Source organism: Sinocyclocheilus grahami, unplaced genomic scaffold, assembly GCF_001515645.1.
Source record: "Sinocyclocheilus grahami isolate Dianchi unplaced genomic scaffold, SAMN03320097.WGS_v1.1 scaffold1231.1, whole genome shotgun sequence".
NCBI classification, from domain to species: Eukaryota; Metazoa; Chordata; class Actinopteri; order Cypriniformes; family Cyprinidae; genus Sinocyclocheilus; species Sinocyclocheilus grahami.
Window position 1 is genome coordinate 33,879 of NW_015506410.1, and position 19,399 is coordinate 53,277.

General features: G+C 39.3%; 1 protein-coding gene and 1 pseudogene across 1 annotated transcript in view; one reads left to right on the plus strand and one right to left on the minus strand.

The window, feature by feature from the left end:
- Positions 1–1,346: 1,346 nt before the first annotated feature.
- LOC107568283 (collagen alpha-1(XXVIII) chain-like) lies at positions 1,347–9,243 on the plus strand (annotated as a pseudogene).
- Positions 9,244–9,321: 78 nt separating this feature from the next.
- The window catches only part of LOC107568284 (glycoprotein-N-acetylgalactosamine 3-beta-galactosyltransferase 1-like), a 16,057-nt gene continuing 5,979 nt past the window's right edge, over positions 9,322–19,399 (minus strand). Inside the window, exons 2-4 of the mRNA XM_016254215.1 lie at positions 15,966–16,630; positions 12,031–12,154; positions 9,322–9,455 (exon numbers count right to left, since the gene is read on the minus strand). Coding sequence (XP_016109701.1) covers positions 9,322–9,455; positions 12,031–12,154; positions 15,966–16,630 — 923 coding nt within the window. The remainder of the gene's footprint in view (positions 9,456–12,030; positions 12,155–15,965; positions 16,631–19,399) is intronic.

Consider the following 19,399-nt stretch of genomic DNA (forward strand, 5'->3'; position numbering starts at 1 on the left):
AAAGTGCTCTTATTGGTTTTTAAGTCTTTAAATGGTTTAGCACCTTCTTACCTCTCGGACCTGTTGATAGTTCACCAACCTGCAAGAGCTCTAAGGTCTGCCAACTTAAGGCTCTTAGTGGTTCCTAGAATCAGACTCAAGTCTAGGGGTGATCGAGCATTCGCCGTAGCTGCTCCGAGACTTTGGAATAATCTTCCTACAGAAATCAGAACTGCCCCTACACTATCCATTTTTAAATCCAGGTTAAAAACGTTTTTATTTGATCTGGCTTATTATTCGTGATTTGCATTTGCTCTGCCCTGTGTCTTGCAGTTTTATTTGTGACTCTGTCTTTGTTTTTAATTTTTCTGTGGTTACTCACTTTGTAAGGCACACTGGTCAATGGTAGTTGTGTTTAGTTGTGCTTTATAAATAAATTGAAATTGAAATTGAATTGAAACTGTTTTCAAAATTGATAACAATAAATGTTTCTTGAGCATCAAATCAGCATGTTAGAATGATTTCTGAAGGATCATGTGACACTGAAGTCTTGAGTAATGATGCTGAAAATTCAGCTTTGCATCACAGGAATACATTACATTGTAAAATATATTCAAATAAAATAGAAAACCGTTAAATTGTAATAATATTTCACAATACTGTTTTTACTGTATTTTTGTTCAAATAAATGCAGCCTTGGTGAGCATTAGAGTAACAATTACAAACATCTTACCAAATCCAATTTTTTTTTTAATTGTAGTGTATCAATATGCAATTTTTGTATAATTGCCTGGAGCAACTGGACCGTTCACTGGAGGACCACATCAGGGACTTTTTAGATCTGGCATGCCTTACTCACTTCTCCTTCATGTAAGGGACGCCTGCCAGTGAATGGTCCCAAGAAGGATTTCTCCGCGTTTGTGGAGTGGGTGCTGGTGATCCCACTGGCTCCATCGGGCTCCCTTGTCCCTCCGGCTCCACCTTGGTCAGTCTTCAACCGTTCTTCACTATGGGATTTCACTCCTCCATCCTTCTGACTCAGTCAGGCTCTTTCCTCCTTCCGGCTCCACCTTGGTCAGTCTTCAACCGTTCTTCACTATGGGATTTCACTCCTCCATCCTTCTGACTCAGTCAGGCTCTTTCCTCCTTCCGGCTCCACCTTGGTCCTCTGTCACTCGGGATCCACCGCAGACTTCCGGATCTGCGCCTCCACCTCGCTTGCATAAGCTGTCTGCTCCGCCTTGATCCTCCGGATCCTCGGCATCACCCTGGCTCTGTGGCTCTCCGTCTCTTGTCTCTGCCTTGGGCTCCACCTCCACCAGCTCCATCTGTGTCAGTCGGCCCCCTGGTGTCATCGGACCAGCACCATGGCTCCTCCTGCTGTCGACTCCACCGTTGGCTGCCGTCCTGGCTGCGGTCTGGGTCTTCGCCTGGCTCCTCCCACCGTCTACTCTACCCTGGCCCTATGAGCTCTGTATTCTCCCTTTTGTGTGCCCCTCGTCCTCCTCCAGAACCCCCACCCTCCCTCCTCAGTAGGATTGCTCCACGGCGTGAGGACAGTCCTCCCTGATTGCGTTCTACCTAGTATTTAAGCCCGGTGTTCTCCTCTGTTCCTTTGTCAGGTATTGTCTTTTGTGGATTATTTGCTGTTGGATTATTGTTGTTCCCTTTCCCTGTGGATTTATTAAAAGGAATTCTCCATCCTACTCTTTCATCATGCGAGTTGTATATTGTTATGACAATCCCATGACATAAAGCACATACTTGAATTGAGTACTTGAGTGATTATAATTTTAACTGTAGTGTGATATAAAAAAATTTACAAGTTAATATATTAATGTATTAAAGTGTAACTTCACATTATTACAAATATATTTCTTCAGAATATTAAATATTTAAATACATGGCATACAAGTTTCAATAGAAATGACACTAAAGTATATTTAAATGCATGTCAGTACAATCAGCAGTACACTTTAATATATTTAAAAGACAATAGAAGTGATTATGAACTTACATATAACATCAGTCCTTTTAAATGTGTCAAAAAAACTTAGCTAAAGTTGAGCTAATTGCATTTAATATCAATTTTAATTATAATACATTTTCATTTAATTTCAATTTACATGCAATTAAGAGTCTGAAAACATTACATTCAGTTCACACATTATTTCTTTAAAAATATTTATTTTACTTAAATTATTTCTGTAATAAGCACTCTTACAAGGGTCTGCTTATTAGCACTGATGTGACTGGTTGAGCTCTATGTGTTAATCATGTACTACATAATGTAATGATGCACTGTTGTTCACCACATTTCAGGGTGACAGAGGATGTGAGGGTCCTAAGGGTGCACGTGGACCTCCTGGAATTAGCATTAAGGGTGATAAGGTATAGTATATTCTCCAAAAAAGGTTCAGGGTGAAAAGGCAAAGAGAAGTTCTTATCTATACATCGGTTTCACCCTGCCTTATTTTATAGGAAATCAAAGTACAGTCTTCACTGTGAATTTATGTTTGCTATGGCATTTCTTGCTGCAGGGAGACCTGGGACCCATAGGACCACCTGGCCCTAGAGGCCCTCCTGGAGTGGGCATTGTGGGCACTAAGGTACATTGTGTGTGTGTGTGTTTAGTTGTCTGATATTGAATTAACTAACACTATTTAAAATAATTTTCACTAATTTAAATAAAATAATTTTTGGTGATTAAACTGAATTTAAATTGAATTTAAATTTTTAATTGAATTAAAAAAAAAGCTTTTTGTTTCCAGACAAAAGTGTGAAAAATAGCTTTGGCAACTAACAGAAATAGATACGTTTAAGTTCTAAAATTACTACAAGTAAAACTGAATTAAAATATGTACGCTAAATAGAAATTAAAAAATAAAATAAATTTGACAAAAGCATATAACAAAAGTGCTAAAACTTGAATTAAATGAAAACTATAAATATATATATATATATATATTTATAAATAAGGTTCAAAAGTAATTCTAAAATAACACTGTTACAAAACATTATGCAGCGTTTTTATTTTTTGGGTGAATTATTCCATTAAGGGCTTTGTGTGATTGGGTTTGTGATTTTATGTAAATATTCAGTGTATTCAAATTTGATCCCAGGGCGACCAGGGCTTTCAAGGAGAACCTGGACCGCAAGGTGAGAGAGGAATAGGAGAACCAGGACCAAAAGTATGTACAATTTTAATGTCCTTACAAACTAATATTATCAAATATTATCTGGTTTTATTTTTCTTCATATTTTCAATATACAATATTGAGTATATAGCATCAACATGTTTTGTGTAATAGCTATATATTGATTAAATGATTTTAGGGAGAACCAGGCCCAGACGGAGCACCTGGTATTCCTGGTATCCCAGGAGAAGATGGATCCGTGGGTCCAAAGGTAGGAGACAACATCCTGAGTCACAAGTTTCTTGTAACATGATTACCATTTCATTTAAAATGTAACCAATGGATCAGCGTTAAAAAATGAATGATATCATATGAAGTCATATGAAGTTATAAGGTGTGATTTAAATGTCTACATATTTCTGGCCACTGTGACTATAACTCTTTCTTATATATTTATGATTGCAAATATAGGAAATCATCTAATAAGGCTGTGGGATTTCACCACAACATGCACTGAATTCCTGTTAAAATGTGTTTACTCACCCAGGCATCTCTGTCTTTTCTTCATTATGTTAGGCTGAGATGGGTTGACCTGGTGTTCGAGGTCCAGAGGGCTCATCTGGGAAAGGGATTCCCGGTGAGAAGGTGACGCTCTGATAGGTTTTCTTAGTTACCACAACTGTATAGATCACTATAAACAGTTAAAATTAAGTTGTGAATGCAGCTCTTATGGCCAAACAGTGATTCACAGTATACACTCATTGACAGATTCACACATGTAAATGGCCATGTCCAGAAACTAGGGATGCACCGATACCGAGCTCTTGTACTCGTACTCGTTAAAATGCCCCGATACCAAACGCCGATACCACACAGCATGTGATAAGCGCCATATTCAAACAAAGAAACACAGACAACAGAACAACAGACACCAGAAAGGAGTTAAGGATGTCAACTACGAAGTATATGTATGCAATGAATATAATGTTAAACATTCAGTATTAACGCCTGTATAGCTGATGTGCGCGAGCTGATAAACAAAGCAAGCTGAGTAGATTGAGCACACGGCGGCGCAGATATACGTATTTTTGTTCAAATAAATCAAGCTTTGGAAAGCATAAAAGATATATTTCAAAACCATTAAAAAATTAAAGACTGTAATAATATTTTTTACATTATTTTACATTTTCCTTACAATTATCAATGTGGTAGTATTTGTGGTACTGCATGTCATTCATGCTGGTTTTTTTATTTTATTAAAAAACATAGTATTACAGTGATTTTTTTTACTGTTATAGTAATAAGCATTAAATGCAAATCACCACTGAGAATGAGAAATGCAATTACTTATTCTAATATTTGATTTGGGGGTAAAATATTTTCATGAGGCTTGTTTTTCAAAATTATAATAATTTCTGAAGGATCATGTGACACTGAAGACAGGAAAAATTGCTACTGAAAAAATAGCGTTGCTATCACAGGAATACATTACATTTTAAAATATATTCACATGGAAAACAGATCTTTTAAATTTCTAATTTAAAATATCACTGTTTTTGTACGTATTTTTGTTCAAATAAATCAAGCTTTGGAAAGCATAAAAGATATATTTCAAAACCATTAAAAAATTAAAGACTGTAATAATATTTTTTACATTATTTTACATTTTCCCTACAATTATCAATGTGGTAGTATTTGTGGTACTGCATGTCATTCATGCTGGTTTTTTTATTTGATTAAAAAACATAGTATTACAGTGATTTTTTTTACTGTTATAGTAATAAGCATTAAATGCAAATCACCACTGAGAATGAGAAATGCAATTACTTATTCTAATATTTGATTTGGGGGTAAAATATTTTCATGAGGCTTGTTTTTCAAAATAAGTTTATCAATGATGAAAAAGCTGAATAATATCTCAAATACTGTCTCATCTGAATGTCCTGAAGTGGAAAATGTCACTGTAAATTGTGTTTGTGAATCTGTCCACAGGGGGACCGAGGGGACAGAGGACTGAGGGGTCTCCCAGGAAGTGCTAGTGCAGCAGGACCCCCAGGGGCCAAGGTGGGTGAAACAGTGACAGAACTTAAACACAGACAATCTGATTTTTGCATTGGGAATGTGGAGGTTAAAGTCCAGGTCATTGTGTTTAGAGGTTTTGAATGTCAGATGACTTTTAAGGAGTTCATAAAAGATCTTTAGGGTTTGGTTGTACGCTTTTATGGCTGCTCATAAACAGTCCTTTAACAGACATGCTGGGATGAGAGAATAGTCAGCCATAAAACCCATAAACTCATAAAAGACATAGCAAATCCAAAATATATTCCCTGGTCTCTGATCTATCACTGTATCACTGTCCACAATGTCATATATACAGTATAAACATGATTTAAAAAACTGATAATAACAGATTTTCTTTCATGCATAGGGAGAACCAGGAAGTTTAGGTATGATGGGCTTACCTGGACCTCTGGGTCGAGGATTACCTGGTTCAAAGGTGTGTATACGTCTCACTAGGTGCAAATAGTGATAGATGCTATTCACACAAAGTAGAAAAATAAGTTATATTTGTACCAAAAGTAAATGTATGAGCATTGGTGGGTGAAGCTGCTGAAAATAGTCTTAACTTGAATGATTTTAGCAAATGGCTGCAATATTGTTAAGAGTGAAAATTTTAAGGGGGTCTGAATACTTTCCGTACCCACTGTAGGTCCTGTATTAGGTGGAGTCACTTACTTTTTGTGCGTTTTCTCTCAGGATGTGGTCTGAAATGCAGGACGAGTCCTCTGGAGCTGGTCTTTATCATCGACAGCTCAGAGAGTATAGGTCCAGAGAACTTTGAGTTGGTGAAGGATTTCGTGAACGCTCTGATCGATCGCATGTCCATGAGCCATGAAGCCACACGTGTTGGGGTGGTGCTCTTCAGCCACGTGGACATGGTGGTGAACAGTCTACAACAGCTGTCCGACCAGGCAAGTGTCAAAGCTGCCGTGCGCATGATGCCATACCTGGGCGAGGGCACCTTCAAGGGCAGCGCTATCCGCCTGGCCACTCAGCTGTTCCGAACAGCACGGCCCGGCGTAAGAAAGGTTGCGGTCATGCTGACAGACGGTCTGGCCGACAAGCGGGATGCAGTGAGGCTGAAAGATGCTGCGGAAGAGGCAAACAATGCTGGGATTGAAATCTTCATGGTTGGCATCATGAACAGCAGTGACGCCTAGTATGCAGAGATTAAGAATAAGATGAACATTTTGGCATTTGATCCTGATGAAGATTATGTCTACTTGATTGATGACTTCATGAGACTGGACAGTATGTACGCCTGTATTTCTTTTAAATATGATGTAATTGGCTAAATATTTTTAGTTAACTTACTGTGAATTTTCAGCACTGCAGAGTAAACTGCTGAGTCAGATCTGTGAGAGTGATGATGGAACGCTCTTCAGACCAAACGGCAAAACATTCCCTCCATTTGGTCCTGAGCCAGTTCTAGACAGAACTGAGGCTCCCACCAGGAATTATTTCATCACAGAGGGCTAAGAGGTCATATTTTCATACTTCTATCTACTGTAGCAAATAAAGACACTATATAAACTCATAAGCAAAATAAATTAAAATATAAACTTTTCAGTGAAATTTAAAATGGTACGGAGCCCCATCCATGATATGCACAGGGAAAAAACATATTGTGACCATGAATTAAGCATTTGTGGACTTTCTGTGACTTATTAATTCATTCCCTCATCCTAGCGAGTGAAAGTTACTTTTAAAAGTAATGCATTACAATATTGTGTTACTCCATAAAAAGTAACTAAATGCGTTAGTTACTTTTTTTTATGGAAAGTAATGCATTACATTACTTTTGTGTTACTTTTTGTCACATTGGCTGGGCTTACTTATTTGGTTTTTATTAACAAAAAAACAAAAGTGAAATTAATAAATCCCAGGCTGAATGAAATGCCTTTGCTTTGGACAGGAGAGGTACCAGTGAATAAATGGGAAAACAAAGTAACTTGTGTTGCTTATTTCATAAATGTAAAAGTAATGTATTACTTTACTAGTTACTTAAAAAAAGTAACCTGATTATGTAATTTGTGTCACTTGTAATGCGTTATCCCCAACGCCGATCTTCAGTATATTGTGATCACTAGGGCTGACCTCGACTAAGGATTTTTCTGGCCGACTAGTAGTCGTTCATTTTAAGCATTAGTCGACTAATCACACGTTTATTAATAAACCATTTAAATCATTATTATGAGCCTTTAATTGCCTACATAGCCTAATAAGCGCTCAAGCACACACATAAAGCTTGCCACAGCGTAACGGCAGAAGTAATGATTATGAATGTATGAGGGAAAACAGTAAGGAGACTGCATTAACGTTTTAATAATTTGATACACTAGTGCTTTCTTTGTTTTCAGCTTAAGAAGTCGGCGACACTGACTCGTCATATCCGCAGTAGTGGATGCGCCTGCATATTTCATACAGATTACACAATCTGAGAATATTTGTTTTCTATTTGAATTGGTTAATTTGAAAGTAGACATTTCACTCTCTATAGATATATTTTTAATGTCTGTAAGGTAAAGATATAGGCTACACAGAGTTTCACGCGCAAGTTCACAGAGACCGAGACGGCAGAAGGCGCATAATGTTTGCTTTCATTATTTTACAAAAGCACGTTTTGTTGTCATTGTGAGTGCACACAAATAAACGTAGAGTCTTTACAGTGAGCTCGCTATGTTCAGCTTCCACTCTGCACAGACACTTGAACAGTGCACATTTCTCTAGGTTAACATTAGATTGAGTGGCCATGTAAAGTTGCTGCTACTTACATATTTCAGATGATAAGCCATATTTGAGGTCGATGAATGATAGGCGAGCGTTTGGATGTCCTGCCCGATGTACTGTATTAGACCAGCCGTTAACTATCTGTCAGTCACGGACTGCGCCACAGACTTCACCTGTGGATTTTTTTTTCTGCGACTAATAAAACTTTGGTCAACCAAGACTCTTCTGGTCGACTAACGATTAGTCGACTATTGGGGGGCAGCCCTAGTGTTCACAAAGTGTTAATTCATTCCCTCTTTTTAGTTAAATCATGCCCACAATTTAACTAAATTAAACTAAATCATGGTCACAATTTACCTAAGATGAGGGAATTAATTATTAAAACGTGGCCATGATTTAATTAAGCAAGGGAATTAATTAATGAAACGGGGCAACAATTTAACTAAAATTAAGAAATTTAGTAATCACATTTAATAGATCTGAAAAAAAGTCACATAATATCCTAAAATATGAAGAGAAACTGCAACCTTAAAAACAGAAACACTGATATGGAGAAAAGTGTGCACAGGAAATGATCCATGTTTAATCATAATAGCTGAAGGTGATATTTTGCTGGAAAGAGCTTGTGTTTCCAGATGAGATATTATGCCCGGTCCAATGTCATACAGTCTGAAAATGTCTCTTTATCACAGGCTGCACTTCCAACAGAGTTTGAGACCACTTCTTCTCCAGATGACTATGACGAGATGCATATTAACAACAACTGGATGCCATTTGTTTATGAGTCTTTTAATGAGCTTCCAAAGGTGACAGATGCCCCAGTTGGAAATAGGACGAGACAATACTCCATCTCAGTAGTGGGACCCCAGACGCCCATAAACTGGAGGCCTGTTCCAGAAATTAGCCCACCTCCACGAACTCTACCTCCACCGGCCCCTCAGCCTAACACCTTCATGAAAGGTACAACTCGAAAACACACTCACTCACACCAAAATTATAGGCCGACAGATGTTTACTCCTGGTATTAACATGCATTATAAATGCATCTTGAGTGTTCACATTTAAATTTAGGCTGAAACCTGATTTTGTATGTTGTTGTTGTTTTTCAGTGGTAGGTTGTAGGCAGGGATTGGATCCTGGACCATGTAGGGAGTGAAGGGTGATGTGGTACTACGACCCGGAGGCCAACGCATGCGCACAGTTCTGGTATGGTGGTTGCCAAGGCAACAGCAATCGCTTCGAGATGGAAGACCTTTGTCAAAACACTTGTGTGCAGACATGACACACCCTCACAATGAAGCACATGCCTTCATTCAGCAGATTCCTATCAAGCTGTGTCGACTTTGCAATCATGCACTATGCAGATACATTTTCATTGTGTACATGTGTTTTATGAGAACAGTAAGGAATTCTGCTACACTGACTGTGGATCAGATTTGTCCTTTGGGCCGACAAGCGGGATGCAGTGAGGCTGAAAGATGCTGCGGAAGAGGCAAACAATGCTGGGATTGAAATCTTCATGGTTGGCATCATGAACAGCAGTGACGCCTAGTATGCAGAGATTAAGAATAAGATGAACATTTTGGCATTTGATCCTGATGAAGATTATGTCTACTTGATTGATGACTTCATGAGACTGGACAGTATGTACGCCTGTATTTCTTTTAAATATGATGTAATTGGCTAAATATTTTTAGTTAACTTACTGTGAATTTTCAGCACTGCAGAGTAAACTGCTGAGTCAGATCTGTGAGAGTGATGATGGAACGCTCTTCAGTCCAAACGGCAAAACATTCCCTCCATTTGGTCCTGAGCCAGTTCCAGACAGAACTGAGGCTCCCACCAGGAATTATTTCATCACAGAGGGCAAAGAGGTCATATTTTCATACTTCGATCTACTGTAGCAAATAAAGACACTATATAAACTCATAAGCAAAATAAATTAAAATATAAACTTTTCAGTGAAATTTAAAATGGTACGGAGCCCCATCCATGATATGCACAGGGAAAAAACATATTGTGACCATGAATTAAGCATTTGTGGACTTTCTGTGACTTTATTAGATTAATTCATTCCCTTTCATTACCAGACATGACACACCCTCACAATGAAGCACATGCCTTCATTCAGCAGATTCCTATCAAGCTGTGTCGACTTTGCAATCATGCACTATGCAGATACATTTTCATTGTGTACATGTGTTTTATGAGAACAGTAAGGAATTCTGCTACACTGACTGTGGATCAGATTTGTCCTTTGGGCCAACACTATTTTAAATAATGTTTACTAGACTAGTGCTTCTCCATTTTCTAGAGAATAACATGTATATTCTAAGTACCATATTTTTTCCTAGTCGCACTGAATGTTTAACAAATTTCTTTATTTTTAATATTCCTTCCATAGAAATAGTAAATCTTTCTGTTATTTGTGATTTAGGGGGAAGTCGTGGCCTAATGGTTAGAGAGTGGGTTCGAGTCTCGTACCGGCAGGGATTGTAGGTGGGGGGAGTGAATGTACAGCGCTCTCTCCCACCTTCAATACCATGACTGAGGTGCCCTTGAGCAAGGCACCGAACCCCCAACTGCTCCCTGGGCGCCGCAGCATAAATGGCTGCCCACTGCTCCGGGTGTGTGTTCACTGCTGTGTGTGTGCACTTTGGATGGGTAAATGCAGAGCACTAATTCTGAGTATGGGTCACCATACTTGGCCACATGTCACTTCACCACATGTCACTTCACTTTTCTGTTAAAGGAAAAAACGAAAATTTGCTGAAAATTTACTTATCCTCAGGCCATCCAACATGTAGATGAGTTTGTTTCTTCATGTGAACAGATTTGGAGAAATGTAGCATTACATCACTTGCTCACCAGTGGATCCTCTGCAGTGAATGGGTACCGTCAGAATGAGAGTCCTAACAGCTGATAAAAACATCACAATAATCCACAAGTAATCCACACCACTCCAGTCCATCAATTAACTAACTAAATTTCCCCAGATCTGTTCACATGAAGAAGCTAATTCATCTAGATCTTGGATGGTCTGAAGGTGATCAAATTTTCAGTAAATTTTAATTTAGCTAGTACATCCCTTGCTTTCATAAAATAAATGAGTAAATAGTAAATACATATGCCTGTTTTTATTTAATTTTTAGCAAATGGCTGCAATATAACAAAGAGTGAAAAATGTAAGGGGGTCTGAATACTTTCCGTACCCACTGTACATTTATTTTCATTTCAACCAAACCTAATGTCAAGAAGCTAAAGTTCTGCTAAATTGTGCCTCCCCCATTAAACTGTATAAAGTAAAATTTAAATGTAATCTACAAGTGTCTGCCTCTGTAAATCCATGATTATCTTAATGACTTGCAATGTAAGTATCATAAAGTATGTAAATAATACATTAATATGATATAAACCAGACTTAAATGAAAATGAAAAGCACTGCGCAAAATTACTAATACTGTGTACAAGACAGCATCAGTCCACTTCTAGCACTGATCATGACAAAATCATTTATGTGTGCCAGTCACACACAGAGTCACTGCTCTTTATAAGTGCATGTATATTTAAAACGCAAAAAACCCAACATTAAAAATCTGTTAAAATATTATGCACAGTACTGTATGTTAAATTTGTATTATATTGTATGATTAACATCATTTCCAGCAATTATTTCAACAGTGTTTATCCATGTTTCATTATTCATGTTTCCTTAGTAGTAATCATGACTCATGAGTTTGGGAATGAACTTTTCCCATCAAGTCTTACACACATGACTGTCAAACATCCAGAAGTCCTTTCTTCTATAAATGAATGACACCTAAGGTCTGGATTAACCAACGATTTTCTTGTCTTTACTAATATTTTTATGTTTGGACTATGATGAAGCACACCACTGTGTTTCCAAAGCTGTTATTAATGTTTTGGACAATAAAGTAGTTAGTCTGTAACTTTGTAAAACCTGTTTTAATATGTATAGAACAATAATTATAACATGAGTTACATTTAATGGTACATTGAAGTAATGTATACATGTATTAATAGATTTCACTTATAAATATAACATTTTGAATGCTGTCTTATTTTTTACATTAGCTGTTATTTCTATTTTCTGAGCGTTCACCTGGGTTAAATCTGTATTTATATCCGAATGGCCGTAAGTGATAGGTGTAGTACTCTAAAGTATGCATTTGCACTGCATCTATGTAGTGGAAAGAGATGGCTAAATCTGAACAGCATCCAGGGCCCTGAAAACACAAGAAAGAACAATGTATTTAACATAAGGATCAATCAATCGATTTCCAGCTGAGAAGAAGCATTTAAAGGATTAAGAATCTGTATTCATTTATTTATTGCTTCTCTCTTTTAGAGTCTATCTAGACCTAAATCCTTACTGAAACTGGATATAAATTGGATTTATTTTTACTATATTTTCATCTGACTGTTTGATCATAACCCAGGTTATGTAAAAAGGCTGATTTTCATTCCTATAGGGGGTTTAAAGGTGACCTCATTATTTTTCTGTGAATAATAGTCTTGTGCTTTATACTGACATATAATTCGGTTTGGATGCAGCATCATGCAAAAGCAAACATTTTTGGAAGAGATGATTACAGAATTACCAAACGTCACTCATGTCATATTCCTGGATCAACATCCTTGTTAAACAACACTGCAAGTTTCCAGTTGAACAGTATGGCAGATGAAGTGGATAAGTTGTTATTTGTCATTTGTCAGATACACAGACGTTTCAGATGTTTACATGTAGCAGCAGAAACAATTTTCATTCAGTGCTTTATGTTCTGCTTCATACAGTACCTGCTTGAAGTCAGACACCGATCATCTGTGTAGCCCTGCACACAAGTCGAACACACGTCATTTTAGTTTGATTTGAGACAGAACCAGTGCCACTTCACTGTAAACGTATACAAAAATAGAACCCATTTTACTGGTATTTAAATAGTCAGGGTTTATGTTAAACTTTATTCTTGTACAGGAGTACAGAAAGTATTGAACGAAAAGTGTTTCTGTTTCTACATGTAAACATCTAGATATTTGACAGTTTTTTTTTTTCATCTAATCCACTTCACATGTGCAAGGTATGCAAAACACCATGTTTAAGTTACTACAGGAAGTAGAACGTGTCTGACTTCATGTCTCTGTTTTCAACTCATTCCCCAATTTGAAGAGGCAAATCTCTTTGATCTGCAGCCACAGCCTAAGTCAACACACATAAAGTTTAGATTAGGGGCGTCATTCTTATTCCCCTATCATTTAATGTATAATTTATGGTTAGGGTTAGGTATAGGAGTAGAAGTTAGCACAATACGTTTGGACAGTGTTGTTGTCCCAGGACTGACAAAGTATGTTGATCCAGGAACATGTCTTACTTGGAAAAGTCATATCTACTCATATCCGCTTGTTAATTCTGATGTCACTCGTCACCATTTCCAAACGTTCTAGCAGATGCCAAAAGCAAACAACAAATGGTGCTAATATGCACTCACAGTGTGCTATAGGGACTTGGTTTTAGTGATCTCTAGTGATGAACGAATCGTTCTTTTGAACCGGTTCTTTTAGTGAACTGGACTGTCTGCAATTTGAGTCAACACTGATTCACCAGTTACTCAATTAAAACTTTAGGGTTTAATAAAGGGGGGTGAAATATTCACATAACAGTGATCCAGAGGCAGTAGTTCTTGAGTCAACAGTACAGTGATACTCTGACAGCAGTTCTCAGGTCAAGAGTTAGTTACAATAGCTCTCAAGTCACCAATACACTGAACTGAGAACAGTTTCAGACTTGGACATGTCTGTGTTGATGAGAGCCAATGAGCTGTTAAATTTATGCGCATGTGTGACCTGACGACTTGGGGGTGAAATGTAAGTTTCTTTAATAACAATTCATTGAATAAAATAACAGGAGTTTAGAATAAAATAAATCCGCTACATACTTTTAAACATGGCATTATTTAAATCTATTTGTGCATGTATGTTCACCTGCAGGGATGATATTGTTACAGAGGAGGCGCCCGTACCGCCTCCTCCGCACCACCAGAGGGAACCATCTCCCGAGTATTAGTCATTTCCATTCGGACTCCAATTCCCATCAACCCTCATGCCTGGGACTGACTAATCATCCACACCTGCACCTCATATACACACACACATATAAACCACTCACACACACAGACTCTCTGCGAAGTCTTGATTTGCCCTGGCTGTTATTTCCGAGCGTTATACTGGTGTTTGATTTTCTGTGCATCTGTTCTTGGACTGTTTCCCGTTACTCTGATTGTTATCTGCCTGCCCTGACTTGGATTGTTTCCCCTGGACTCTGATTGCTTGCCGCCTGCCCCGATCTCTCGCCTGGTACTCGACTCTGTCTCAGCCGTGTCTCTGCTGTTCTACCTTGCCGGTATTTGACCCTGTATTGTCTGACTATTCTAATAAAAGTTGCAAATGGATCCACACGCTTCTGACTCATCACAACAGATATCATGCATTAATGACATAATTATGTGATGATGTAAAAGAACTGCTGAATCGTTTTTCGAACAAGTTAATTGAAATGAAGTGTCTGAAAGAATTGTTTTTCGGAAAGGTAATGCACTTCCCATAACTATTCGGTTCTAGTCATTGTTTGTTGATTGGATGGAGGCAGATCTGAATGAGAGCTTGCGATCGAAAGAGGCAAGTGGATGAAGTGCTATGTTGAACAAAGGGCCGATCCTCCCTATACGAAAAATACGCAAGCTGTGTAGGGCCCCTGAAACACCAGGGGGCCACCTTTCTCTTAGAGATTTAATTTTAGTTTCGTTTTTGAATTTGGACAGCGGTTATGAAAACATGAATGATAATTTCTATTAATGTGGTGCGCTGTCGCCCTTTCTATGTAAAAATCAGTCAAATCATGTAATGTGAATGTTGTACAGTCTTGCTCGAGACTAAAAAACAAGTTGAAAGCATACCGAGCCGCGGAAGAGACACTGGGTGTGTCTCAATCAGCTCCCTTGTTCAGTAGTCAGGGCACTGATCAGGGAGTCGGCCATTTTAAGGTGCTGTCTCAATCGTGAAATCCTTTCAGTGCACTGGAATGTTCGCTCCCTGAAAAATCCCACAATGCACCGCAAAAACTAGGGAGCATCGACGCTCACTATGCTCCCTTACCGGAAATAATGTTACATTTCCGAAGCATGAAACATAAACCACACGAGGCAGCTCGATAAATATAACGACGCGCGATAGGAGATTTGAAAAGACAAACCATTTTTTTGTATATTTCAACAAACACACATCGCTAGACAGGAATTGAACACATATAATTAACATTTATAATTAATATTCGGCTGAAATGTTTTAAGAACATGTAACCGAACGTTTAAAGAGAATAAAAAATCATATAAAAATTTGATTGGTCCTGTCTGTTGTTTATTAATTCCAGTGATGACGTTCTACTATGTGGTTCGTTGACGTTGTACGTAATCATGTCACTGGAATTCGAGTGATCACTGTCTCAATGTGCAGTGAGTCAGGGAACTTACCAGTGCCCAAATTCGTGTACACGATCTACTGATTCACGAGCTTGGGAGCTAGGGAGCTGATTGAGACACACCCACTGTTTCTCAAGTGCTTTCCAGTGCTTTCCACGCGATTCGAGACAGTTTTGCGTAGGGCCCCCAGAAGTCTAGGATCGACACTGATTGAACATATATTTACTAGCAGAAGAACTAAAGGAACAATTCACCCAGAAAAGAAAATTTGCTTAAAATGCTCACCCTCAGTCTATCCAAGTAGATGTAGATGAGTTTGTTTATTCATGGGAACAGATTTGGAGAAATTTAACATTACATCACTTGCTCATGAATGAAGAAACAAACTCATCAACACCTTGGATGGTCTGATGGTGAGTACATTTTCAGCTAATGTTTGGGGGAAGTATGTGGCCTTGCATGATTTTCTGTGAAATATGTCAACTCTGACTGCATAAAATCTGTTTGAGTTAAAGTCATTGAGTGTATTCTAGCCTTAATTCACCCTCAAATGTCTCATTCTTACCTCAACGGGGTGGTAATGCTCATAGAGGAGGTACCAGGGTCGTGGTCTGGGTAGCTGTCGGGGCAGGTAATTGTTTGGAGGGTAAGGATGAAAGGTTTGTCTCCCCAACACGTCCCTGGAATCACCCAGCTGGACTTTCATTGTCTCCATGCATTTTCCCAATCCAATGTCCTCAATTTCTGTGTTGTGTGTGCAAAGCCCATCAGCAAAACCCTTCACAAATCTCCTCAAAGCTTCCTTACTGAGGACGTAACCAGCTCCTCCGCTCATGTAGCCCTGTGCGACGAATGGCGTGAACCTACGTCCAAAATACAGAGGCTCCTCTGCGTTGTGCTTGGACAGACCGTAGCGCAAATTCTCAAGGACAACAAATGTGTCGTCGTCAGCTTTGAGGAACCAATCAGCATCATCCAGATGGTGCATGTGAATGTGCTGGAAGGCCCGTATGGTCTTCCAGTAGAGTTGACTGCGTCCTTCTAACACGTTGAGCCCTACCGTGGGGAAATCTGATGCCTCCGAGCTCATGTACAGGACGATGTTGCAGCGTTTGCCCCATGTGGCACGAATATGTTGGGTTCTGGACTTCAAGTGTTGGGGCTGCGTCATTACCCAACATAACACTCTGACCTTCTGGCTAAGATCCAGCGCAGCTCTTCTGTTTTTGACTATAAGAATATTAGAGTTTAGCTTAGAAACAGAAAGAGACTGTCAATCAAATGTCATGTAGAGAATGATCTAACGTGTCATGCTAGTCTTACTATTTCTGCAGTATGTATACTGTGTGTAGTGTGCACATTTTCAGCATGCAAGGAGTACTTATTTGGATGACCTACTACATTTATCGAAGTGTGCAGTAGGTATACAACAGAGCACACTGTACTAGGCACTCTATCCCACAATGCAAAACAAAACACCAGTCATGAATTAGAAGCAAAATGAGGATTTGTAAAGAAAAATGTCTAGAGGATTTCTGAAAATTAGCGGAAGCTATAGATTACGGTTTATAAGGTTTATAAATATGGATATTTTTCTTACACAAATGCTTCAGTTTTCTTTAGAAGGCCTTTATTAGCCATGTGGAGCACTTTTTATGATGAATGGATGCACTTTATTTTGCTTCAAAATCTCAACACCCATTCACTGCCATTATAAAGCTTGGAAGAGCCAGGACCGTTTTTAATATAACTCTTCACTGTATTCATCTGAAAGAAGAAAGTCATATACATCTAGGATGGCTTGCGTGTGAGTAAATCATGGGGTAATTTTCAGTTTTGGCTGAACTTGTCAATGTCTGGTTGGTGTGCCCATGTAAGGCCACCAGAGGGCACGCTTCTTAATTGTTGTTTGTTTCTATGGACTTCAGTTCCCATCACCCTTTGCTTTGACAGTCAAGTCTCATTCCATTCACCTGTGTCTCATTTACCTTGTTAACTTATCCTCATATAAGCCCAGTTTTCTGTGTGTTTGGTTGCTTGTTTATTATTTTCTGTTATGTGTTTTCCGATGCTCTGTTTTGCCCTGATTTGGATTATTCTATGTTATTGGATTTTTTTGCAATAAATGCTGCATTTGGATCTGCTTGTTTTGGAGCACTCCGTGACAGAATAAACCAGCCATTTACAGATCCAGCAGCTAGACTGAGCTATCGACTTGTGGACCATGGGCATTCGAATACTTCCTCCTGTTTTGAAGAAGGAGCGGAAAGCTCGACTTAAGATGTTGGCGGATCTTCGGCAACAGGGGATGCAAGTGGGTTGACTGGCACAGACTTTTTGGACATTGGAGGTAGGATTGGAACTTTGTAATTCTAAGCTCAGCAATATTTTTAATGATTGCCTAGACCAGTGGTTCCCAAACCTGTCCTGCCCTGCACATTTTGTATGTCTCCCTAATCAGACACACCCAATTTAGTTCTTGCAGTCTCTACTAACAAACTGATGAATGGAATCAGGTGTGTTAGATGACTGAGACATACAAAAGATGCAGGGCAGGGGGGCCTCCAGGACCAGTTTGGGAACCACTGGCCTAGACAATCCCTTGCCTCCTTGGGTGATGGAGGGGCTTAAAACTCTTGACTGAGTTTCATTGATTATCTCTGTTACCGCAATTTAGTAGCATGTCGATCTGAGCCGATTGCAGTGCCCCCGGAGATACCAGAGTCTGCTCCAGCTGATAGTGAATTTTCACAGTCTCTGTCTCTCAAGTGAAGGTCAAATAGGAAGAGGGCAGTAAAGACTACCCCGGTGGTATCGAGTCTGGTGGTCCTGGAGGACCCGACTTCGGTGATTTCAAGTCCGGTGGTCCTGGAGGACCTGACTATGGTGGTCTCAAAGCTCACCACAGAACCGCCCAATTTCACTGCTGCTGCCATTATCAAGAAGGCTGTCTTTGCCTTTGGCCTCTGAACTGTCCTGTGTGCTTGGAAGCATTCGGAGTCCACTCCAGAGCCCGCTCCAGTCTGGGAGCCCTCAGGGTCCACTCGTGAACCTGCTCCAGTCCGGGAGCCCTCAGTCCATTCCAGAGCCTGCTCCAGTCCAGGAGTCCTCAGAGTCCACTCCAAAGTTCACTCCGGAACCCACTCAAGTCTATAAGTTCATTCCAGAGTTCGTGTCAGTCGGTGTATCCACTCTAGAGCTTACTGAAGTTTGAGCTAATTTCAGTCCAGGAGTCCACTACGGAGTCCTAGCTCCTAGTTCCTCCCGTGGTGGAGGTTTCTGTTATGGAGCCTCTCAATGTGGCGGTGTCCGCTTCAGCTGCCCTCTGGGCGGTGGTAGTCACTCCTAAGCTCTGTCTGCCTTGTCAGGGCCAAGGAGAATGTTGCTGAACTATCTGCCTGCCTGTCTCTGTCATGGAGACCGGTGCTGAACTGCCTGCCTGTTCCGTGACTGTCATCAAGGCAGTCACTAACCTGTCTATGCTCTTCTTTGCAGTCCTACCTGAACTGCTAGGGGGTTCATCGGCCTTGTCCGCTCCGATGAGGTGGTTGTCAGCTCCACCTTTACGGTCTGCCATGCTCCTGGCTCTGCCCTGCTCGCCCACCGGGGTTGTTTGGCTGGAGCCTCGCTGGTCTGCCCCGCCCCGCCCCTGATTTGGATTACAATTTGTTTTGGGATTTTTTTTTTTTTACAATAAGTGCTGCATTTGGATCTGCTTGTTTTGGAGCATTCCGTGACAGAACTATCCCTTTAACAAGTTTAATAATTCTTCTGATAGTGTGCATAATTGTATTGAATTTGCACATGTGTGCTTTAGATATTCAAAAAAACTGTACTTGCAGATAATATACATATTAAATAAAATTCATTTTCATGACTGTTTTGTAACACTAAGTGCACTTTTAAAATGTATAATGTAAAAGTTTATTTTAAAGTATCTGTTTTAATAATCGTTTGTTCTTCTTTAAAGAAGTACACTTATTTTGATGTTGAGTAACA